The 19,357-nt window shown below is 34.9% G+C and overlaps 1 protein-coding gene across 1 annotated transcript in view; it reads left to right on the top strand.

Annotated features, from left to right (window-relative positions):
* Positions 1-13,545, top strand: part of LOC129256928 (uncharacterized) — a 62,380-nt gene extending 48,835 nt beyond the window's left edge. The window contains exons 16-22 of the mRNA XM_054895146.2: positions 385-784; positions 2,044-2,240; positions 2,672-2,836; positions 3,231-3,340; positions 6,872-7,134; positions 7,800-7,869; positions 8,206-13,545. Coding sequence (XP_054751121.2) covers positions 385-784; positions 2,044-2,240; positions 2,672-2,836; positions 3,231-3,340; positions 6,872-7,134; positions 7,800-7,869; positions 8,206-8,746 — 1,746 coding nt within the window. The 3' untranslated portion in view covers positions 8,747-13,545. The remainder of the gene's footprint in view (positions 1-384; positions 785-2,043; positions 2,241-2,671; positions 2,837-3,230; positions 3,341-6,871; positions 7,135-7,799; positions 7,870-8,205) is intronic.
* The last annotated feature ends 5,812 nt before the right edge of the window (positions 13,546-19,357 follow it).

Genomic DNA, 19,357 nt, shown 5'->3' with positions numbered 1-19,357 from the left:
GTCTACTATTCAGAGTCGATTTTCGTGGTCTTAGAAAAATATCAGAAATATCTTTTTTTGTTATATTATATTTTTCCTCAAGCTTTTTAAATGCTGTCTTGATAACGATTACTGAATGAACAAATCAATATCGATAAGAAAATAACAAAAGCTGGTTTAAGTTTAGATTTGTATCTTTAAATATCACACAATTTCTGCTGGCACAACCATCTTGACACAACTACACACTGGACTAAATATTTTATGGTTATTGATTTTTTTTCGCGAAGTGAATGAGAGAAGTTCTGTCTCAAAGAAGACGAATAAATATTTCAAAAATATCAGTTATTATTTCATGACGACATGTTACAATAGAAACAATTATCCAATGCTTTTTTAAATCAGGTCACCAACAATACTCTCCAGATCGTAGACAACGTCCTCGGTGCTCCCGATACAGAATTTGTAGATGCCGTGGATGTCGAAGCTCCGACAAGGATTCTTGATTTCTTGGAACAACAGATCACTTTATTCCAGACCCAAGGTGATGGTAACAACCTCACTATCGTCGGAAGTAGTATAGCTGTGGTAGCTCTACAACTTCCAGAGGCCAGTCTACTGCAAGGTTTAGGATTCGCTACCTTGGTATCTCCGGATGACGAACAGAAGAGTAATCTTCTCAATCAGTTGAATGAAAATGACACAATGGTGTACTTCAACCTTGATGATATTCCTAAAGCAACCGTCGATGCAGCAATTTTTCTGCCACCGGATATTCTAGGCCTGTTGCCCCCATATTTACTAGGTGGGAAACAGTAGATCGTTAGGACATTAAGCAAATTACGAAATGTAGTGAATTTTCCTAAAATCCTTACTGGATCCAGTGACCTACATTTCATTTGCCAAAGACATGGCAAAAATATATGGCAAAAATAAAATGTTAATTGTATTGCCTCATTTGCTCCGTTCGCTCTCTCGCGAAGTTTGTTTTATCAAAACTCGCGGCCTCATATACGCTATAGGAATAAGTCCAAATATTCTTTTGTCAACTTGTTTCTATTTTAAAATCGATCAGAGGACTGACTAATCTCTAAACACTTCAATACTTTTAGAATGTTAATGTACTTTTTCAGAAGCATGTAATGATTTATGTACGTTAAAACACAATTTACGCAAGTCTTTTTCTAGAAAGAGTCAAAATTACTGCAAGCGAATGTAATCAAAAGCAACTTCTTGTTCCAAAAGAACTCGTGCAGTTGCATTTAGTTGAATGGCAGCTTGTTCTTTTTACCCGATGAAAAAGTTTTAAGGGGCCTACAACGTATTCATTTCCACCACCCCCCCCCCCAAAAAAAAAAAAAAAACAATGATAAAATCTACTCCAAGAAAATAACGTACATTACAATAAGTTGACCCTTACATGCCATAAGAACAAAATATTATTTGTAAATAAAGAGGCTTTAATAGGGAAAAATTATAATTTGTATATTTTGCATTATAATTTGCATTATTCCTATGTATTAAAGATCGCATGCTGGATCTGTAATGAAAATTATAAGTCAGAAAAAATTGAACCAGTGGGATTCGAACCTGCCATCTACTACTTTCCGGGCAGTGACTAAACCACCAGGTAATTCTGGTTCACAAATCACGATGTACTGGAATTCAAATACCCCCGATCCTCTTCTTTTAGACTCATTAATATGCAAATGCAGTCTGCCGGGGACAAATGAGCATGCGATGTTAAACACATAGGAGTAATGCCGAAAATTTGTTTACAAATTAAAATATTTTTCATTTTGGAAAGTACGAAACAACAAGTGCCACAAAGACAACAATTTTACGAATATGTTAATACAGATTATATTATTCATAATATATTTCTTAGCATAGTGGTAATCTATATATAGGGAAAGATTAGTAGAAATACCTTAATCTGTAGAGTTGGTTTATTCCTATTTTGAAGGAAAGTCATATTCTCCATCGAATCAAACTTCCAACCAAAATCATATAGTAATAAAAATAATGTAAAGCAGTATTTTTTTCTCTTTACCTACTTTACAGAAAATGGAATTGTTCCGGTGACGTTCTTCATATTTCAGACCAGTAAGTTGTTCATTAGTCCAGACCAACCTTACGATCTCGGTGGTGGTCGTCGATTAGCAGTCGGTACCAGGATTATATCAGCGACCGTAGAGGGTGCTGTCATTGAAGGTTTGCCACGAGGAGGTGATATTGAGACAACCTTTCTTGAGCTGAATGTGAGTTTGTCTGATTTTACAGACTTTTCAGCGAATCAGCGACCTTTATTCAACCTTTAATCATTTCATGAAATTTTTGCTCATGTATTATCACTGTCGATCTTGGCACACATTTTATTTTCTTAACTTTATTCGTTAGTTATTCGAGTGTCAGCCTTTTATAGATTAACAAATTATGTATTAAGTAGTAACATATGTTTTGATATAATCAAAGTTATCAATTCATCACCCCTTCCGATTAAGGGATTTATCATGGATCCACTTTCTTATGTAATAAGTCAGAACATCAATATCCTCATTAGCTTTGTTTATGGAGAACGCTTTTAACAGATTTCTCAAATCTATTTTTGTAAGTTGATCAATAAACATTTCTTGAAAAAAACAACCTGTGGATACAACCTTACTTTAATTTTGTGAATTCCTTTATACAGGTGACTAGAGAAAATGAGATGATAGATAATAGGACGTGTGTATTCTGGGACAAAATTGACCAAGTTGGGAGATGGTCATCTGAAGGATGTCGACGAGAAGACAACCCAGAGGATAATAGAATAAGGTGTCTTTGTGATCACCTTACAAGCTTTGCTGTTCTACTGGTATAAACCCATTTCCCATTTTTATATATTTATATTTAATGGAAAGTAAATATTCAGATCGATAGATATACAATCCGGCGACTTGGGTCGTAGACCGTCGCAACAGCCCAGTGGTTGTTTTTCTTTCTTCAAGAGAACTAACGTTCTACGTCCTATTGGTCACGTTACTGACATTATAAAGGAAATGAAGTAAAGTGAGATACAACTAGCAGTGAGAAATAGATTGAAAAGCTTTAATGGAAATATATATGTAATAAAGCTAGCCAAGAAATATTTGTTAAATTTATCAGCCTATATCGAAGTAAGGCTTCTTTGGATGTCATTCCTTCTTCCTATCCCACATGTACTATTCCATGATATTTTATCCGTGTGGTAATGTTATTCTATATTCTAGGATGTGTCCGGAGATGTTGGGCTCTATGCGTTAGATGTTCTTGGTATGATTGGTTGTATAATCTCTATCATATGCCTCGTCATCACACTTGTTACATATCTGAGCATGAAGTAAGTCAACTTTCCTAGTAAAAGTAACTTTTTAGAAACTTTAATAATAATAGCATAACACTAATGCAATTTAACTATATTTTTTTCCAAAATAATAGCACACTATAGTCCATTGAATTGGAATTGAAGTATTTGCAGTATTGGAAACTAATTTTCAAAAATCATAGCATTACGTAATCGAATGTAACACTAGTCCAAATAACTTGAAGTATTATTGTGAAGAGATATGACTGAAAATAGATGCAAACATTGCTAAATAAATAAATAAAAAATCGCTATGGCATGATGATGTGGAATGGCCAACTCATTCGATGATTTTTTAAATTTGATTTTCTTAACTATTTGTTTCGAATTCCCAGGGTGAAATAGGTCCGAAAGAATAATCCTTCCTCCTATTTTCCAATACTCTCCAATTTTCACACACTTCCAATATTTCTCTAATGTACCTCAAATTAATTATGTGTCCTTTTCAATCTTATTAACCCACATGGTGAAACTACCACACTTTGGGAATTAATGCCATGGAGGGGACCAAACATGATCGTAATTATCCGATATTCATTGTTCCCAAATTTTGGTACGATATGGAAAACTTCAAAATTCTTATATGCGATAATATTTCAAAGGCCCTTCCAAAAAAAGTGATTAGAATTAGCGGAGGTCGAGTCAGGACCCATTGATGAGAGTGATTTTGACATCTTATACAAGTGATTTCATGGTCCACTCCCACTATTTATCATTTACAGGAGTTTATTTTGTACATAGAACGCAAACGTGAAACTAAATTCAAATTGTAACATGATTTTATCATGGTCGGCGACACGGGGTCCACCCTCGAATTTCGAAGTTTGTACTACAGTACCCTATGATTGAGGGTCTTCTCGCCCCCATAAAGTGACAAGATATCGTTGAATAATTATGGTACTCATAGTATGATTATGATACTGATATATTATTATTATTATTATTATTATTTATTTGGCCATAAAAACATACAAAAATTGTACAATGTAATTACATAAATACAATTTGAAATTGAATAATTAAATATAGATAAGGTAGAAATGAAAGAGAAGAAGAAAACAGTAAGAAAACGGTTTTTCCATGGGCCAGGGCTCGCAAAAGTAAAATTCAGTACTATTGCCCAGAGGCATGCGAGCCCTCATGGAAAAACCGTTGAGAGAATATTGCACATTCAATATATAAAATTGCACATTATTAAAATTCAAATACAACACATTGACAAACATTATTTTAAAAAGTATGTACGTAACGCCAGGCAAGATACAGTAAAAGGAATAAAGACGGGTATTGGGAAGAATTTGAATACCCATGCCGGACTGATATGTGTGTAATGCTTAACATAACATAGCACAAAGATAACTCAGATTTGAGTGAGGTACTAGAGCCTGAAAAGCAACAATGAAATGAAATAAGGAGGAATGCCCTAGACAACAGCAAGAGCATGCCTCCACATTCCTATTAATGACATGTGTACTCGCCAGGCTCCAGCACCTAATACATAACAATCATTGAGACAACAAATAGTAAAATAAAATTACAGGAAACTCGCCTCCTTTGATGAAGAAAAAGAAGAGAAATTAAGAACTGCATAGTAATAATAATAATTAAAAAAATATAGAAATGATATTGAGATTTTTAGAATTTTATGTGCCCCCAACAGTTTTGCTAAAGAGGAATTAAAAAAAAAATATCAACTGTACCAAATGGATATAACAGATCATACAGCCTGTACTACTTGAGCATTATTCTAAAATATTAATTGAAAAAAAAAAAATAATTATATACTAAATCCTTACTGACAGATAATTGAATCAAATTACAATAAAGGAAACACAAATGTTGGATGCACATCATAGAATGAAATATGCAAAGTACATGTAATTATTTAGGTAATATGGCAAGCATATCAAATTACAGGAAAAGTGTAATGGCAAAAATAATTCAGTATAACTGTTCTAGAGGTAATAAAGTTCCAACTAAATAGAGGAGAAGAGAGGGGGAAGAGATATATGCACTGTATAATACAGCAGACAAAAATAATCATCAAAGAAATGTCATTGTTGGAATCATAGCACGAATAATGAGGTGTTAAAAGAAAGCCAAAAAAAAAATATATATAAAAAAAAAATAATAATAATAATAATAATAAAACATGGAAAGAAAATGGAGATATTTATGAGTTGGACAGGAGTGCTCCCTTTAAAGAAGAAAGAAATGAAGAGAGGGAAGTTGAAACAGCATTATCTCTTACACTTAGAGGAAGAGTGTCCCAAAGTCTTGGAAGGCGCCTAGAGGGTGAAAAGAAAAAAGACTGAGTTCTAGAGGGCAGATGACGGAAAGAAAGTGTTTCAGGATGGCGGGGGTTGATATAGATATTTGCACTGAGCTGTTCACAGTTACAAATTCCACGAAGACACTTAATTGCAAAGGAACATAGGAGATAATCTCGTCGGGAGGCAAGTGAAGACCAGTCGAGAAGCTTGAGCCTATCTTCGTAGGACATCTCACCACGACGCTGTTTTAGGGCAAGTCTAGTGGCTGTCCTCTGAACACGCTCAAGCTTATCCACCTGTTTTGAGGTTATGGGATGCCATGCAGGCACACCATACTCTAAGATCGGTAATACTATTGACTTGTATAAGCAGAATATAGAAGATGCAGAAGCACCACGTGCCACCAGTCTTATGAATCCCAATAGACGATTAGCACGTGATACAACAGAGTCAATGTGGGTTTTCCAGGAGAGATCGGAAGAGAGGATCAGTCCCAGGTATCTAATGGAAGAATCAGAACTTAGAGCAGTATTGTTTAAGTAATAGGTAGGTGGGTTAACTCGTCTACTTCTTGTGATATGCATCACCTTTGTCTTTGAGGTATTAAAAGTCATTCCATTTCTTGCACACCAAGAATTCAAAGCAACAAGATCTGATTGAAGTTGATGTTCATCTGCAGATGAATAGATGTTCCTAAAAATAAGAACATCATCTGCAAACAGAACACAAGGAGATAGAGCATAATGGGAGATATCATTGACAAACAAGTCAAAAAGTGTGGGGCCCAGGACACTCCCTTGGGGGACGCCGCTTGGGACATCAATCCAGTCCGATGAAGAACCTAAAAACAAAACTTGCTGAGATCTGTTGGAGAGAAAGGAGTGAATCCAGTTCCATAAACTACCCTGAATGTTAAATGATTTGGCAAGTTTATACAAAAGCTGTGTGTGTGGCATTCTGTCGAATGCCTTCGACATATCTAAGAAGACTGCATCAATCCTGGGTGCCGTCCAACGCATATTGTCACAGTCAACGCATAATGTCGCAGCCTTTCCATATCACTATATCAGGGGCCGCGGAACGGTTTTCAAAGTGGGGGGGGGGGCTGAGCCAAAAGTGGGGGTGGCTGACCATGCTAAAAATCACAATCATATGGTCAATTTTACGTTTTTGTACCCTTTATTCAAAAGCTGATTTATTAATACTTAATAACACTTTTCAATATCATTAACAGAAAATTGCGATCAAAGCAACCTCAACGGATCCTAATTAACCTCTGCGTTGCCCTCCTCGGACTTTATCTCGTTTTCATCATCGGTATCGACCGTCGTTATCCAACCGGGGGCTGCGTCGTTGTCGGATTCCTCATTCATTTCTTTCTGCTATCGTCAGTGTCGTGGATGTTGGTGGAAGCTATTAATATGTACCTTCTTTTCGTCAAGGTCTTAAACGCTTCTGTGTCTCGATTTATGCTCAAGGCATCTCTTTGTTCTTATGGTAAGTGTCGTTTATATAAAGGCCTCACCTCTGTTAAGGTGTAAGATTTTTTACTATGTGGATGTTTTGTCGTGGTACTGAGGATTAGGTCTGATCATTTTTGTCAAATTCTTCGTACTCAACAGTCTCCATTAATTTGTTTTTAATTTCTTCCCTTTCCTCCTTTTTTATTTTTCTTGTATTTCTCATTTTTATCACTTTTCTTTTTGTTCACATTCGCCCTCCTCTTATTCTTGTTCTTCTTTTCTTAATCATTATTATCTTCTTACCCTTCTTGTGTTATTTTCTCTCTTTTAACATCATAAGACTTGAACATGTTCAAAAGGAAACTGAATATTATGTGAGCCGATGTAACTTAGAATAAATTATCATTGCTATTGTTAGAAGTGATTAAGAAGATAATCATGCATGACAAATACGAATGTACATTGCAAAAACTATCACATATTACCTCAAAGAGATTTCTTAAACAATCTCACAATAATTTTATATTAAAAAACAGAAAAGACGATATTCTGGAAATGCCAATAAATATTCGGCAACACACCAAGGATCGGCAACGTTTCGATTTTTATCTGTATCAATTAATATCGTATTGTAGTATTAATATTACAGTTCTTTTATAAATAGTATATAATAACCATTATCATATTCCATGTTGACAGGTTTACCTCTTCTCGTCTGCATTGTAACAGTGGCAGTTGATAGTTCTTTATACCTTGGAGATGGAACATAGTAAGTTGATTGGCGCTTTTCATTCTTTTCAAAGTTTCTATTTTTAGGAATATCAAAACTATCGAATAATGATCATGCTAAATTACATAATAACAATTAGACAATCTATATGAATTCAAACAATATTCACAAACACATGGCGATATTAAATTGTCAACATAAAGAACAGTACGAGTAGTTACTTGGATAACAGATTTATTCCCTCTGGATTCCAATATTCAAATAGATTTGATGTATCATAGATTGAAGAGAATTAATCATAGAAAGATACATCTTCAGTGAATTTTTTTCCTAAGCACGTTGCATATTTCTTGTCTTTTGTTTGTCACTCAATAGTTGCTTCGTCAAACCAGGTCCAGCTTTATATTACGGTGTCTTACTCCTCGTAGCTCTCTTACTCGCTACTAACTTCATCATATTTGGTCTCGTCATGCAACGTTTGTCATGTCGCAAGTCCGTTGCTGCCCACAAGACCAATCAAGCCAGTCGCGGTGAGACGTGGAAACGAGTCCAGAACGCTGTCGCCATCTCTGTTCTCCTCGGGTTAACGTGGTTGTTTGGTTTCCTCGCCATCGGTGGTGCTCGACTCATCTTTAATATTCTTTTCCTGGTCTTCAATTCCCTCCAAGGGTTCTTTGTGTTCCTCATGTTCTGTGTCCGACAAAAGGAAGTACGTGAGCAATGGGTTCGATGGCTGCATTGTCAGTTCGGTGATGTTAAGCCTGGTCAACGTCGCAGTGATGATTTCGTTCAGGCTAAGTACAAAAAGACAGAATCACAAGAGGGTCGGACGTCCTTGGCAACATCAAATAGCCAAGGTATTCAACTATCCAGCGGGGGTACACTAAGTACCAATGCCTCCAGCATCACCACATAATAATTTCCATGATTTTAAGAAGCCTGCCAGGATTCTTTTTTACTAAAGTAGACAATGTCCTTGCATATTATGTATTGGCATTTAAAACTATTTTAATTATTGATTATAGAGTACAGATATAATTGTATGAAATAAAGTACGATTGGTTTCGTTTGGTGATAAATAGCCTCTATTAACATCGTTTCTGACTTTCTGTGCCATGATTCGCCGTTAATGTTTCGCGCCATTTTACCCCCAAAACGCTCAAAATATTAATGTAACGCTGTGCAAATTTAATACTTTTTGAGGGAAGTCTCGCATAACCTTTGAAACTAAATTTGCGACACTGAGGCGCTACGTGACTTTTCAACAGACAATGTCGTGCATATTTCCACATTTTTATAGCCAAAATAATTGCAGCTTTAGTTTCTGTTTAATTTATCTTCAATATTTAATATGAAATATCATTAAAATCGTTTGTGTTATTTTGAATATGTATTGTTTCTTCGATTGTATTTTGTTTACTTTGTTGAAATAAATCTAACTCATAAAATGTGGCTTGTGAACAAATCCGTCACTGGGAGATAAAAATCATAAAATGGTGATTATTTTTCACTCTAGTTGTTTGGCTTAATTGAACAAGGACTAACTTGGCTTTTGCAAAACCCCGGTGCAAAACGTACTGATAAAGTTACAAAGATGCCCTCTGCAAACAAATCGAATTAAACTAATTTCTATTGTGCAAATAATGTTTTTCATTAATAATTTTACACAGTTCATATTAAATCAATAAATTATCATTTTGGTCCCTTTTGGTGGGGTTTTTATACTGCTTGTGGTCTAAGGAACGTGCGTGCAAAATTTCGGCGCTGTCGCGCGGGCAATGCTTTAGGTCAGAAAGGACATGATGTCCTCTAAACTAGCACAGCCCTATATCTTGCCACACTTCAAGCTCACATGGATAAGCATTAACCGTAATAGAGAAATAATTAGAGACAATCATTTGTTATGGATTCCATTCTATGTCTTACAACTACTGAATTTATCATTATTATCTTTTTCATGATTATCTTAGCTTAGACTCAGCGATTTTTATATTAGAAGAGTAACGAGATGTATGGTTTAAACATTTTGTTTTCAGCAAACATTTTACTGATAATTGTTAATTGTCTGATGATAACAATTTTTGCAAAATCTGATAGCAGACAAACCATACTCATGATGAAAAGACTGTATTTCGACTGTATTGTATATTGTTAGTATCACTATTGTATGTTTCGCATCATTTGCAATGTATGTTGATGTATCTGTCGTTGATATGTGTAGAATAATTATGGCAAAATAATTTTTCGATGTTATTTTCTCCTTCGCATAATGACTTCGATAAACTGACTTAATAGAAAAATTGGAAATTTCAATTACTTCCAGTGTGAATGATTTATATCACAATTAATACATAACCTCAATGTGGCGAAGTGATTTCAAACTGCATACTAATAAAACACAGAAAGGTTTTATTTAAACTAATTTAGCAGGGCCCTGGAAACGATTTGTTGAAGAGGGTTGTTTTTTGTCCTGCCTGCATAGCAGAGCGAGACTATAGACGCCGCGGCGGCGTCGTCAACATCAAATCTTAACAGAAGGTTAAAACTTTAAAATGTCATCATTATAAAACTTGGACATAAGGGTTATCAAGTATTACTGAATACCCTGCCTGAGTTTCAGATCACATGACCAAGGTTAAAGGTCATCTAGGGTCAATGAACTTTGGCCATGATGGGGGTATTTGTTGATTTCCATCATAACTTTGAAAGTTTATCGATCTGGTTCATGAAACTTAAACATTAGAGTAATCAAGTATCATTAAACATCATGCTTGAGATTCAGGTCACATGACCAAGGTCAAAGGTCATTAAGGGTCAATGAGCGTAGTATTTTATTATCATATGAATTGTGGGGGGGTTGTAAATAACTATTCAATAGTTGTTTTTCAAAGTCAGCACTGCTGCTATACAGTGCGTCCCAGAAAAAAACGAAACCGAGATTAAACGACGATTTATCATAACTTAATCACAAATACAATAGCTAAAATTTAATGACCTACCAATGTAAAGCTTAGAATCACATCTTTCATCTGATATTACTTACATTATTCCTCATTCACGCATGAGTGAGCAAAAACAATTTGAAGAAAGGATACCAAAAACTCATTTGGCGGGGGGTATCTGAATTTCAAAAAGAAAATCACATGCCTAAAAAGTTCAATATCTGCTCTTTTATTTGATACCTTAATCACAAAAAAATGGTCAAGAAGTAAAAAAGTTATCTTCTCTCGAAACAATGTTTGTATTTCCATAATTTTATTAAATAAACGTGTTTTCACCGGTTTCCCACAAAAGCTATCGCATGGTTAACAAAAGACTTAATGCATGGCTGATCGTCAACAAAACGGAGTGTCGAGTGAGTTTGAACGCTAGCCTGTAAAACCTCTTCATTTTATAAAATTCAAACCAGAACTTTGTTATCTCTTGACCATCTTCTGTAATTGAGGTATCAAATTAAAGAGCAGATATTGAACTTTTTAAAAATGTGGTTTTCTTTTTAAAACCCAGATACAGCCCGCCAAATGACTTTTTGGTATCCCCTCTTCAAATTGTTTTTGCTCACTCATGCGTGAATGAGAAATAATCTCAGTAATTTCAGATAAAAGAGGAGATTCTAAGCTTTACAATGGTATGTCATTTGTCTATTGTATTTGTGATTAAGTTATGATAAATCATCGATAAATCTCGGATTCGTTAGTTTGTGGGACGCACTGTATAGTGAATGGCGTAATGAAGGCGAGACTGCCAGAGGCGTTCTTCTTGTATAGTGTTCATAATGTATGTAAAAAACGTTAAAATTATACTCTACATTATGATACATTTTAGTTTTGTCCTATAGAAATATATTAGTGCTTTGTATATAGAGGCTGAAGTTTTTTGTTGTTGTTGAAAGTTTTATAATTATAATATTTTTCTTTGAGTAGAGTTAAACCCAAATATAGTATAGACCCATATGAAATCATCGAAAGTCTAACTTCAATTACTTAAAAGTACAACTTATCAGCTTTTTAATGGTTCATTTATTAAGCCAAATTATCACACGTTTATAAGACTGCCTCACTGAACACAATTTTTCTAAAATATGAAAATGTGCAATTTAATATAAACATGTTAAACAATAAGGATCATTAATGAGAGAAACAAGACCATTGAAATATCAGTTTTCCTTCCCTTTTCATGATTATTTTTTTAAGAACATCCTGCTTTCAAATATTGATCTAATTTCAATTTAAACACGAAAAATGTCTAGAAGCAAGTGTGTTTTGCAGCATTCTGAGTCGATGAAAAGAAGATCTACTTAAAATGAAATAAACATTCCAATTCTCTATGTAGTTTGAATATGAAGATTTAAGTAATCAATTTACTGTTCATATAGTTCGGATGTAATATACTTGCTTATCGACGATTAACCATATACACGAAAGGGATATATAATCAAGGATTGCCATTAAATCCTATCTGTTTTTTTTCATGACGGCCCGGCCATGTCCGATAACCAGCCCCTTGGCGGAAAGCATCGGGTGCGCCGTTGATTTATCAAATATATCAATGTTTTGTGGATCTTTTTTTTGGGTGGGGGTAGTTAGAACACCATTATTGCAAGTAATGAGTTTCGATATATTGACGTGTTTATCATATTTGAATTTATTATGATATACCATACTCAAGACTGATTTGTTCATTATGGGCATGGAGGTGAATACAATTTGCGGGACAATTTGTCTACATTAAATTTAGCGACAAAATCTTACATCGAAAACATCTGAGTTTAAGCAGTTGTGAGTTCAAAGTGTCAACGAGTGTACAGTATTTAGTTTGATGATGTTGGAATACATGTTATCAGCAAAAATGCAGTGCGTCACAGAAAACTACACCGAGATTTTTCGATGTTTTCCCCATAAGATAATCACAAATATATAAATTACAAATCATTGCAAAAGTTAGTCTGTTTTTCATGTAAAAATCACTATATAACCTCATTTTCATGTGCACTTTAAAAACGAAGTGCTAATTTAGCTCTTACAGAGCTTGTATAGTGACTGCACTTCAGAGTGCTGGTATTACAATCGCGGGAAATTATGGTAACAAATTTCATATTTGACCAAAAGTAAGTTTATTATTTCCAGTGCTGGATGTTTATGATTAAAATTATCATCTTTGTGGTGTAACACAATTAACTCTTAAAGGAGTGATATACTTAGTACATGGCTATATGTAGTAGGCGTACAGAGTATTGTGATTTATAAAGAGTGTGAAGGTTACACTTCGTAATTCCGAAGGTTCGTAATTCCGAAACACGTTAATTGCCTATACCTCGATGTTCGTTAATCCGAAAACGTAAAAGGGTTTTGTAAAACGTAATTTTTTCTCACACGATCCATCAGTTACGTTTTTGTCAAGTGCACAAAAATTGTTTGTATTTATTTTTAAACAAAATTATTATTAAGACCCAATATTTATTTGTTGTAATTTTGTAATGTAACTAAGATAGGGGCTTGTCTCTTGTACAAGCTTTGCTTTTTTTCGGCAAGTCCCTCCGTTTTACTTTTAAATACAAATGTCATTTGAGATATCTTTATTTACTGAATTGTGTTCCTTAAATCTATGATTATGTTATATATATTATATTTTGTCTTGTAGTATTTTCGACCTTGTTATATTATGTTTATCATATTATGTACAATTGTGAAACGGAAATAAATAAATCAAATCAAATCAAGGGTTCGTTAATCCGAACATTTGTGGCGTTATTCCGAAGGTTCGTTATTCCGAAGGTTCGATAATGCGAAAACGAAATAAGGTTCGATGTTCCGAAGGTTCGTTAATCCGAAAACGAAATATGGTACGTTGTTCCGAAGGTTCGTTAATCCGAAAACGAAATAAGGTTCGTTGTTCCGAAGGTTCGTTAGTCCGAAAACGAAATAAGGTTCGTTAATCATTTCGTTTTCGGACTTACGAACCTTCGGAATTACGAACCTCATTTCGTTTTCGGATTAACGAACCTTCGGAATTACGAACCTCACTTCTTTTTCGGACTAACGAACCTTCGGAATTACGAACCTCTTTGCGCGGAGTAAAGTAGGGTGGGGTAAAATAGGACAGTGGGGGTAATGTGGGACAGGCAAAGGTGCTGTGCAAACAGAATGGTAATTACACAGAAATACACATATCATCAAGGGTTAATTGTGTAACACCACAAAGATGATAATTTTAATCATAAACACCCAACACTGGAAATAATAAACTCTAACTTATAAGCATACAACTTCAATGTATTATGTCTTGGAGTGCTTGTAAAGATAAAACAATCATTGTGGCCTTACATAGGTAAATTTTTTTGTGATTCTCTGTAGCCCATTTCAATAAACACCAAAGTAAATTAAAAGAAAACTGGTCAGCCATGCTTTATTGCTGATAACATTAAGTGTTGAAAATGTCAAATGGCAAATTTATCAAACCGAAGATGATTCGTTTCCTATCATTGACGAAAGTGGACATTTTGCATCAAAATGTCAAAATAAACAAATATAAGTTCAGATATGCGTTCAATTTACTTGTGGACACACTGAAAGAATTAGTTTTTCATGCAAAGAGACATACTGTAAAAAAAAATAAGAGCTAATTTGGCACTTAATGAGCTTTTATCATGTTTATAGTGACTGCACTTCGGAGTGCTGATTTACTAATACAAATTTGAACTATAAATATCAGCACTGAATTGCAGTCATTATACAAGCTCTGTAAGTGCTAAATTAGCACTTCGTTTTTAGAGTGCACATGAAAATGAGGTTATATAAAATCATGTTCACTGAAAGTGAAATGCGGATATCACCTATTTTAGTGATTACTTTGAATTGCCAATTTTCTGAACAAATGCAATAAGCAAAAAATTTACAGATCAAAATTATTGATCAAAATTAATTTAAAGATTATTTAGGTCAAAAGGATTTGTCGGCCATGTTTCAAAACAATCACTTTTATACGTTTATTTTGGAATTTGCTTGGTGTGTTTGAAGCATTAAAAGTAATGAGCCATAAACTGTTCAATGAATAGACTCCAAACAAAAGTTGTGACGTTATTAAAATCAGTTTTGAATAGTTGTTGTTTTGGCCTGAGCCTTGGATGAATAGTTTCATTGGCTTATACTTTGATACAAAATAATGAGAGATAAAGAAATTGAGGAATCAGCATAAAAATATATCGATTATCTCTGAAGCAGAATGCAGGTAAGATTTTTTTCCATTCTTTAATATTGGAGCTCCCTTTGTATACTCAATCTGCCATTGGGGCGAAGTGGGACAATATGGGGGAGAGGTGGAACAAGTCAAGGAACAGCAAGCCTTTTGTGACCACATGATCTGCTGGACACAATTATATGGTGAGGGGGATCACCCCTCCCATAATAGTGTTGGCATAATTTTTTTATACTGTGATCGAGCTGAGTCAGTTTGTGGAGTAGCAAGAATATCAAAATTAGCATATTGTACGTTCAAGAAAGAAACATTGTCATAATCAACCACATCCTAAAAGATTTTGTTTAAGTGCAGGGGCCAGCATAGGCGCCGGGATCCAGGAGAAAAGGACAGCGCCCCCTCACCCCCCATATAGGGTAAAAGAGAGTAAAAAGAAGGAAAAATAAGAATAGGAAGACGAGTCACGATTGAATAAAATGAGGTGGGGGACGAATAAGACTTTGAACAAATCTTTCATGTCAATATAAGTTGATATGGAGCTTAAAATATTCAATTTTAAGTCAATACACAAAACATATTGGATATTATTGTAACTTTCATACTACATACTGTTCATACTGCTCTTTTGCTCTCGATTTATCAACTTTTTGGGCATTACATTGAACTTTCAACAAACTTTCGATGATGACAACGGAATAAATGTAAGTTTGTTCAACACTTCTGATCATTGCCTGGATTATCAGCGAGGCGAGTTCCTGATCTATATAGGAGAAAATTTCAGCCCAGTCCCATCTGGTATTATTCTTGTAGTCTACCTCGCCTAAAACTTGAACTTTCATCAGTCAGTAATCTCTTGTGCATCAATTGATCAGCAATCTACTCTATACCGTGGGATCTATAAAAGGATTATCATTGGATTTAATTATCTAACAATGGCTAATACAAGGACCACCAAAAATCTTGTCAAGGATGCACTCAAGGATGATGATGTATTGGCCTACATAAAAGGAGCTATAATGGAAGCCTTATAGACTCCAAGTTTGATGAACTTATCAAACGTCTAGATGCACAAGATGGATCTATTCTGGAACTTCATAATAGGATTAAAAATATCGAGAGTAGTCTTGCAAACCTGCAAAAGAAGCAACAGAAGTGTGAGGAGAAAAAATAGTTGGTTAGAGAAACAGCTCAACGATCAGGATAGGAGAAACCCCGGGGGGGGGGGGCACTCGACCTAAAAAGTGGTAGGGGTGTGCCGCGGGCAAGACAAAAAACGGGGGCCTTGGAGCGGCTTATTGTAAAAAGGAGGGTCCTCGGAACGGGCTTCGGAACTACAAATGTTTGTGAAAACGGGGGTCCTTGGAACGGATCGCCAGCGTGTGAGTGCGTATGCATCCCTATGGAACGGGCATGCGTGCATGATGCGGCTATAGCGCGGCCTCCGCAGGGTGCGCTCGGGCAGCTAGGCGATGGTCGGACAGCGCTCTGCGGCCGCTTTTCACCAAAATTGCAGCTCATTGTAGCAGATCAATGCGACCGGAACGGCGTAACGAAAATTATGCGAAGCTTTGGAGCGGATTTCTTTCCTCTTTTTTCTCGATAAGAAGAAAATGCTATGCTTTGGAGCGGCTTTCTTTGTTCTTTTTCTCAATAAGACAAAAATGCTTTGCCTTGGAACGGAAATTTGAGTGTAAAAATGGGGGTCCCCTCCGCAGCACATACCCACTATGCATTATATACTGAGTGCCCCCCCCCCCCCGGGGGAGAGAACTGTACCGCCTGTTTGGAGTACCTGAGAAAGAGAACGTAAAAACTAGTGAAAGAGTCTGCGAAATAGAACAGCTACATCTTGGTGTCGATCTGCATCTACGTGATATTGACAGAAGTCATCGTGTACCACGTCGTAAGGAACCTGTACCTATAATGAAAAAGGAGAAATCAAACCAAGAGCGATCATTATTAAACTGACATCGTATCAGCACAGGCAAAATCTACTCATGAACAGAAGAAAGTTAAAGGAGAATGAAACTCTTGGAGCAAGTTAGCTTTTGTGAAAGCAGAAAAATCAAAGAATAAGATCAACAAAAGTTTGAGTAAAATAGGACTAGCAATAGAAGAGTTATGAGCATTTGAATGTCGAGATCACTAATGCTATGGAGATCCTCCTATTGGCAATGCGACCAAGATCTATGATGTCACAGATGAACAACTCTCCCCTTTTGGACACTGAAAATATACCCCAAAATATCTCGTTTTGCTCATTCTAACCATATGACAAACGATAATGTTGTGAAACCTCTGTACTTGTCCTCTCATAAAGAGAACACCTCACCTTGTGATAGACTCTATAAAAGTGAGAATATAAGTGAAATAAGTACTTAAGTAATGAGGGAGTTGTACGTGTGTGACATCACAGATCTTGGTCGCATTGCCAATGGGAGGATCTACATGGCATTAGTGATCTCAATATTAAAATGCTCATAACTTTCTTATTATTCATTCAATCTTCCTCAAACTTTCAACAATATGTTTCTTTGATTTTTCTCTTTGATATGGATTCAGCTGGTTTCAAGGGTTTCATTCTCCTTTAAAGAACACAAAAATGAGTCTGCATGAAGATCTAACAAAGACTAATCGCTCACTTCTGTGGGAGGCAACAAAAGCAAGTAATCTGCAAGGATCCAATGTCCTATCAGCTTGGTCGTCCAATGGGAAGATCATTGTATCGGTGAAAACTACCAATGGACGTATGAAGAGACAAATAAACAGGAAAGAAGACCTCCTTGTCATTGGCTAGTTATCAAACATTGCCAATTCGTCATATGATTATTCTGTATCAATACTTTTTCTATTTATGATTATTAAATTTGTGTCATAAAATGATACAGACATGAGCTGCAAACTCTCCGATTTGTTTTAAAGACCAATAAATGTCATTTCTTTTGCCATCATGACTTGCAGCTATGATGACCTGTACCTCTGGATTGATATATATTGTTATTTTTTTCTTCATAACATTGCTCAATAATTTTGACCTATTTTAATATGAAAGTCATTCAAGTTTAACTTGACTTCACCGTATTTTTTTTCTTTATTTGATGTGACACTTCATATTATACTTTTCCTTGTCATGTTATATTTACATAGGTAATTTAGCCATATTAACATAGGTAATTTAAACTTAGAAAGTCAAAAGGGGCCTAAGCTTTCGATCCTAGCAGAATCTTTGTCGGAGGCAAAATGACCATTTAAACTTGTTATACTTTTCCTTGTCATGCTATATTGACAGTGGTAATTTAAACTTTGTTATTTTAATCTTGACTTGAGCATAGTTTTCCTTCTGTTTTTCAATTATATTATAATCTTTATCTTTGTCATGCTATTGACATTGAAATTTGTTATCACAGTTATTTAATCTGAATTGTTTTTTTTTTTAATTATTCATTAGAAAGCTAGAACACAATGCTTTCAGGCACAACATAGTCTGCAAATTTTTTTTCTCTCTCTCTCTTTTCTCTGTTCACTGAATGATTGTCATTTACACTGTGTTTACATTTACAACATGAAATTTCAAGTTTTACGATTGTTCTAATATATATGTAGTTTACGTATTCCATTCAGACAGCTTGACTGTCACCAGTAATTTTTTTTTTCTAATATATGTATTTGCTATCCAGGTTAATGAATATATTATTCATTGCTTCATCTTATTCATCTGTTATACTTATAATATATACTGCCATTTTAGTTTTTATTATCTGAATGTGCTAGTGTGTGTGTTTTGACTATGTCAATTTGTCCCCCCTCTCCAGGTAATGTAATTGATAATACTGATTTTACTCATGTTGTATCATCTATTGAGCAAGAAAATATTGATGACTTAGACCCAGATGACAATTTTATGTTTTTGACAATCCATCAAGATATTGGTTATGTAATGAATTCAATAATAACAAATAGATATGTGAAGATAACAAAGAGAGCTTTAGTATGCTTCATTTTAATTCTAGAAGTCTATATAGAAATTTTGATGATATTCATTCCTTTATTACTCAACTTAATTTAAAATTGTCTATTTATGGTTTTAGTGAAACGTGGATTCATAATAACACACCATTCTTGTTTAATTTAGACGGATACAGTTTTTATCACAGTGACATGCATGATCGAAGAGGAGGCAGTGTTGCCTTGCTCATCCATAACTCATTTAATGTCAAAATAAGATCAGATATATGTTTATCAAATTATTATTGTGAATCCCTTTTTATAGAAATAGTATTGCAACATAGAAAGAATATTGTGGTTGGTTGGTGTCATATATAGAGATCCTCAT

The sequence above is a fragment of the Lytechinus pictus genome, chromosome 3 (genome assembly GCF_037042905.1).
Source record: "Lytechinus pictus isolate F3 Inbred chromosome 3, Lp3.0, whole genome shotgun sequence".
Classification (NCBI taxonomy): Eukaryota; Metazoa; Echinodermata; class Echinoidea; order Temnopleuroida; family Toxopneustidae; genus Lytechinus; species Lytechinus pictus.
The sequence above is the reverse complement of the archived record's forward strand: the minus strand, read 5'-3'. Positions and strand labels throughout refer to the sequence as shown.